This window comes from Notolepis coatsorum (genome assembly GCF_963971535.1).
Source record: "Notolepis coatsorum genome assembly, chromosome: 13".
NCBI lineage: Eukaryota > Metazoa > Chordata > Actinopteri > Aulopiformes > Paralepididae > Notolepis > Notolepis coatsorum.
In genome coordinates, this window is record NC_140177.1 from 14,420,735 (window position 1) to 14,426,940 (window position 6,206).

At 46.9% G+C, this 6,206-nt stretch overlaps 1 protein-coding gene across 1 annotated transcript; it reads left to right on the plus strand.

Annotated features, from left to right (window-relative positions):
- Positions 1-280: 280 nt before the first annotated feature.
- fitm1l (fat storage inducing transmembrane protein 1, like) lies at positions 281-5,703 on the plus strand (the record flags this gene model as incomplete). Its single annotated transcript, XM_084327565.1, has 2 exons — positions 281-459; positions 5,040-5,703. 2 exons carry the CDS (start codon positions 281-283, stop codon positions 5,701-5,703), a joined length of 843 nt encoding a protein of 280 aa, XP_084183691.1.
- Positions 5,704-6,206: the final 503 nt, after the last annotated feature.

Genomic DNA, 6,206 nt, shown 5'->3' on the forward strand with positions numbered 1-6,206 from the left:
ACATTCTGATAGTCAGCACTTCTCTTGGAGTAGAACTCTATAGGATGCTGGATTGGGTCCATATATAGAGACCCGATAATACCGTCGACAACATTCTACACCGGATTACATTTGCATTAGCCAGCAGACCTTCTTATAGGCAGACATTCAAACATATGTATGTTCTTCTACATTATGTGGTGGATTACATCACTCTGAGGTGAAAGCTGGTTCCATATAGGTGCAGAAATCTGCAGAAGTCCAGATCCGGTTTGCAGTCTGGTTACGGTTCCATCTCTAGATGTTCCTGAACACGGTGTTGGTGGTCCTGACGGACCTGGCGGCCAGTCTCCTTGGCAACGCCACATTCAGGCGCCACTTTCAGCTGCTGCTGTCGGTGATGCTGGTGTGTGGCCCCGCCCTCAGCCTCTGGGTCTCCCAGTTCAGCATCTTTGCCAAGAGGACCCACTTCCTCTACAGGTGAGACAACTTCCTGTTTACTTCCCTGAGACAACTCTCACTTCTGTCTCCTGGCAGGTGTGGTCCAAGTCTTGGCTGTGGGCCAAGTCTACTGAGTTCTGTGGTCTATACAATATTAGTCTTGTCTGTCTACTATACTACAAACTACTATATGCCGTCAATCTTCATGTCAGGGGGGGAGGGCCTACAGGTTGACATGTGCTGTGATTGGTTATTTTGACCAGTCAGTTATCATAACAGTTCTACATGTTATCATGGGTTTATATCAAGGACTTGGGCTTGTGCAGTTGTAAATTTCTGGACCACAAACGTTCCCAAGACTCTCTCAAACCTAATCTATAGTGTTTGGTGGCAGGTAGTGTTCCCATCCTCCACCCCCCCTGACGCACTGTGAAACACCGTAGAAATAAGAAAAGAGGTCAGATCCTGCAGGAACACCGATTGCATTTGAAGAAAGGGTTGGATGCAAAGTGTGGGATATTGTGGATATCCTGAAGAACGTTCTCAACCGAGATCAAGATAATAAGGTTTATTAGCCAGACAGATAGAAATATACACATAGTATTTAGAGAGAATGGCTGAGGCTCTCGCCCCCTGGTGATCAGCTGAAATGACCCAGGTAGAGACCCCGAATGCTGTCGGGAGGAGTCCTATATAGTGAAAAGGGTGAGGATGGGGTCCCATTTGATAAGTCAAATGGGTGGGGGAGGGGGGGACACAGGATAGGGGACAAAGGGGAGGGGAGGGGGGTGTCTTTACATGAGAGTTGGGGAATCAATATATTATTCCACAAAAGGCACTGGCGGAGGTAAAGGTGGTTTTAAACAGGGTGAACCACCTGCCTGCCCAGCGACTTTCAAGTTTCATGGAGTATATTTTCACCCCTTGTCGACGATATAACCAATGACAGTGTGTAGATCTACTGAGATCTACCAACACGTACACTTTACACAACCAGAATCTGGTAAAGACAGGGACACTCTCTGGTAACGGCGAGAAGTCAGAATTAGACGGTATGTTCCTTTAGATGGCTTCCTGTATATAATCCAGTAACCTTGTTCCCAGTTTTATCTCCTCCGTGAGATAAAGCCTGGTAAAGAACTACTGCCAAAAGTGTGTATGGGGTAGAATTTCCGGTGTGTATGTACTTCCACTGGAAGCTGCCTCCGAACGGACCAAACTTTTCCCGAATCCTGTCGGCAAACAAGCTAGAACGTCCCGGTCATGTAGTAAATTCTTCAGGCAAAGCCGTTGCAGTGGCTTAAACGGGGAAATATTGTGCACTTCACATGTTTTTTTTTGTTTTGTTTTGTCGAAACCGGAAAGCCTGTACTTCCTGTACTTCCGTTTACACACTTTAGAAGGCATATCTTTACCAGGCTCCGTCGTCCTCGTCAGTGTGAACCAGCCAGTGGCGTCGCGTGGGTAAAATAACAGGGGAAGCCAAAAAAAAATTATTAAAAAAAAAATTATTCAATATTTTTATTAATAATTTTTTTTTTTCTTTTTTTTTTTTAAAGTCAAGCAGTCACCATGTACACTACAGTATGGCTCGGCGGCCAGTCAAACGTTATTTTTATTTATTTAACAGATTGCAGAATGGGTACAATACAGTACGGCTCAATACACATTTACGATGAATTGAAAATGGGGGACCCTGATGTAAACAAGACGAAAGTCTTTCTCTGGTCTGCATCCCCTTAACAATTGTATGTATTGAGCTGTACTGTACTGTACCCATTCTGCAATCTGTTAATAAAGTTTTCATTCATTCACACACAATTGTATAAGGGGATGCAGACCAGAGAAAGACGTTTGTCTTGTTTACATCAGGGTCATTAATACTGCTGGAGCATTGGTTAATTTTTGGTCCGATTTTTCCTTGCGCGATTTTGCGCGCCGCGTGGGAGCAAATTCGAGACACATATTCGGTTGCAAAAAGGTGTCCCACGGTCTCCTCTATGGCCGTGAATATTTTCACGCGGATCGGAATCACGGCGCGCCCGTGGGACACTTTTCCGTTTCGGCGAGTTTATTCCACGCTTTCTGTTTTCCTTTTCTAAGCATTTTAGGGGCTACATGTGAATCAGTAAAAGTTGCGGGACGCCCAGATGTTTCCACGATAGAAAGCTCGCGTGGATCCCATAATAGGCTCACTTAATACAGCGTTTTTAAAATCATGCGACATTTTCAGGGTCGCGAGCCGACCTTTTCCCCTCGTTTTCGATGATGGAAGTGATTTAGGAAAAGCTTCGGCACGCCGAGAGGTCCCCGTGGATTTAATCTCGCGAGGATCAGGGCAATATTCGGCCCGTGGGAACAGTTACGGGTTAATACAATGTTCAGAGTGCAGAGGGGAAAATATGGCACCTGCCCCGCCTCCAGGTGGAATATTATGCTGAACGTCTTCCTCCCAGCTCCGTTTTAAACTTTTAGGGTGTGGCCAGTGGCAGTCAGCTCGAATCTGATTGGCTAGGATCGGATTTGGAGTTTGGACTCACTCTATAATGCTGGAAGCCTGGAGAAAGAGACCTACCCACTGCTTCTCTCCTATACTAGCTGCAGTAGTGAGCACAGTCTGACAGTGTGTTAGAGGGAGTGAGAAGGAGAAGAGGGAGACATTAAAAAAAAAAAAAAAAACACAGATGCACAGATGAATGTAAACTATATTAAAAAAAAATTATATTTAAATTTTTTTTTTTTTTTTTCATATTTCATATTTCATAATTTGATATGAAATTTATAGGGAGGCATGGCTTCCGTTGGCTTCCACAAGGATTCGCCACTGGAACCAGCCTCATCTTACCCGAGTGCTTCAGGACAATGGCTTTGAAATGAGTCCAACACAAACGTCCAATGTTCTTCTACAGCAGGGCCTGTCATCTCATCATTATGACCATTTATTTATAATTGTTTTACCCAGGGACAGTGCACATTAATGAATGAATGAATGAATGAATGAATGAATGAATGAATGAATGAATGAATGAATGAATGAATGAATGAATGAAAATGAATGAATGAATGAATGAAAAGTTTATTTTTGAACATGTACTTCTCCATATTCCTCCAAACAAATCACGGTATCTTGTTCCGTCAAACCAAACAATCATAACAACAAATTAAAAAACATTAAAAAAAAAACATTGAAAAAAAAAAAGGAATTATAAACAAAAGGTCAAGAGCAATGTGTTTGGTTAGCAGACATGTCCAAAAAAGGAGTAGAGGGAAGCTAAGCTTATTGATCCCTACCCCCTTACATTTGTATTTGTTCTTCCATAAATTTTACTAGATATAACATAATTTAGTATATTACAATATAGAATATACGTTTACTTATATAAAAAAAAAAATCACTTGACAGCAGTGAATATAGTACAGCACTACATAACACAATATAACACAACTTTGTTTATCCTCATTACCCATTTCTGTATTTAATCAACATCTTCAGTTTCCACATCAATGTAAATGTGCCAGAATTAGCTAATGAGCTCGTTTCCATCTGTAGTCGCTGCCTAACATGCATGTCTTCATGGTGTGGGAGGAAACCGGAGTACCCGGAGGAAACCCACGCAAACACAGGGAGAACATGCAAAGTCCACACAGAAAGGCCCGCTCCTGAATAATAACATGTTTCCTATCACATGTTCTACAGCAGGGCCTGTCATTTCATCATTACGACCATCTGAATAATAACGTGTTTTTAAACAGAACATGTCCTCTAAAGCCCCAAGAAAACAACTTTCAACATGGCCACCTCATCTTTTCAAATGGTAGTGTTTGGTCCCATAGCTGGGAATGATAGGTTTGTAAATGTAATTTTAATTTGAAGATTCCCATGGAAACATCCGTCCCAGCTATGGGATCTAGACAGAACCATTTCAGATCTCCTGGCAGGGAGACGTTGTGTTGGTGTTGTCTTGAGCTAAAAAATCAAGATGATTTGGGGAATCCTGGACTGCTGTTTTTAAATACATGTCCTATATGCTGTCCTGCAGTGTCAATCAAACCAACTGAAAGGCTCTCCCTCTCCTCCTGTCCTCTTCTCTCCTGCCTCTCCCCTTCTCTCCTCCTCCCTCTCCTATTTGCTCTACTCTCCTCTCCTCCTACCTCTCCCCTTCTCTCCTCCTCTCTCTTCTCTCCCCTCTCCTCTTTGCTCTCCCCTCCTCTCCTCCTACCTCTCCCCTTCTCTCCTCCTCTCTCTTCTCTCCCCTCTCCTCTTTGCTCTCCCCTCCTCTCCTCCTACCTCTCCCCTTCTCTCCTCCCTCTCTTCTCTCCCCTCTCCTCTTTGCTCTCCCCTCCTCTCCTCCTACCTCTCCCCTTCTCTCCCCTCCTCTCCTCCTACCTCTCCCCTTCTCTCCCCTCCTCTCCTTCTCTCCTCTTTGCTCTCCTCTCCCATTTTCTCCTCTCCCCTCCTCCCTCTCCTCTCTTTCTTCTTTGCTCTCCTCTCCCCTTCTCTCCTCTCCCATTTTCTCCTCTCCCCTCCTCCCTCTCCTCCCTCTCCTCTCTCTCCTCTTTGCTCTCCTCTCCCCTTCTCTCCTCTCCCCTTCTCCCCTCTCTCATCTCCTCTCCCCCAGGGTGTTCCTTCGCTCGAGCTGGGGTTGGACGTGTCTCTTCATCGGCTCCTTCATCTTCCTCCTCTCCTTCTCCGTCCGCCGGTCCCTCCGTCTCTCCCTCAGACACCTCTCCCGGCTGGCGGCGGCCGGCGCCTTGTGGGCGGGCTTCCGGAGGCTTCTGGACCTGCTGGACAACGCCACGGGGAGCTGCTACGAGCCTCTGGCCCCAGAGGGAGGCCAAGCCGGGGCCGGCGGACAGCCTCTCCTGCTGCTGCGGGAGGGCCAGAGGAAGTCCGGCTGCCTGGGGGCGGGGATGCTGTGGAGGGGATACGAGGTGTCAGAGGACATCTTCCTCCTCTGTCTCTGCTGCCTCCTGCTGGCCGAGGAGGCCTCCGTGTTTGGCCCCTACCTGCGCCTGGGCGGGCCCTCGGGGGCCCCTCTCCGCATCCTCTTCCTGCTCTGTGTCCTCCTGCTGGCCCTCTGGGTGTTTCTGCTGCTCTGCCTGCTGGCCTACTTCCCTCAGTTCCCCACCCAGCTCCTAGGGGGCGCTCTGGGCTGCCTGAGCTGGAGCACTCTCTACCGGGGCTGGTACCGGCTGCCGCCCGGCTGGTTCCGTCCCGGTGGCCCCGGCCTGGGACTCCTCGACGCCATCAGCGCTCCGGCCACGGCGGCCAAGGAGGGGTAGGGGAAGCCGGAGGACGGCGGCTGATTGGACAGAATTTAAACAGATACAATAAAGAAGGAATGCATTTAAACCAGTGCTTCCTAAAAATATGTGTCTGACTCTGGAGCCAGAGCGGGGCGGGGCTTGGGTTGTGACTGGCACCTCCCTGCATGACAACAGTACTACTGTGTTATGTGTCATTTATTAGAAATCGTCTGTCAGATCTGGGTCCTGATTCAGACAGCATCTGTTATCAAGACCTTTGTACCACTGCCAGCCAATGAGGCAAGTCCACATGTGATATTAGATCATTTCCCTTGGATATCCACAATACATATATATTAGGGGTGTAACGGTACACAAAAACCACGGTTCGGTACATACCTCGGTTTTGAAGTCATGGTTCATGGTTAATTTCAGTACAGTGGGGGACAGTTTGAAGAACGTGGCTTTCCATGTTCCACTTGGGGGTGACAGAGTGTTCAGTTACTGTTAAGTAGGTCTGTCAATGAATATTCTATATT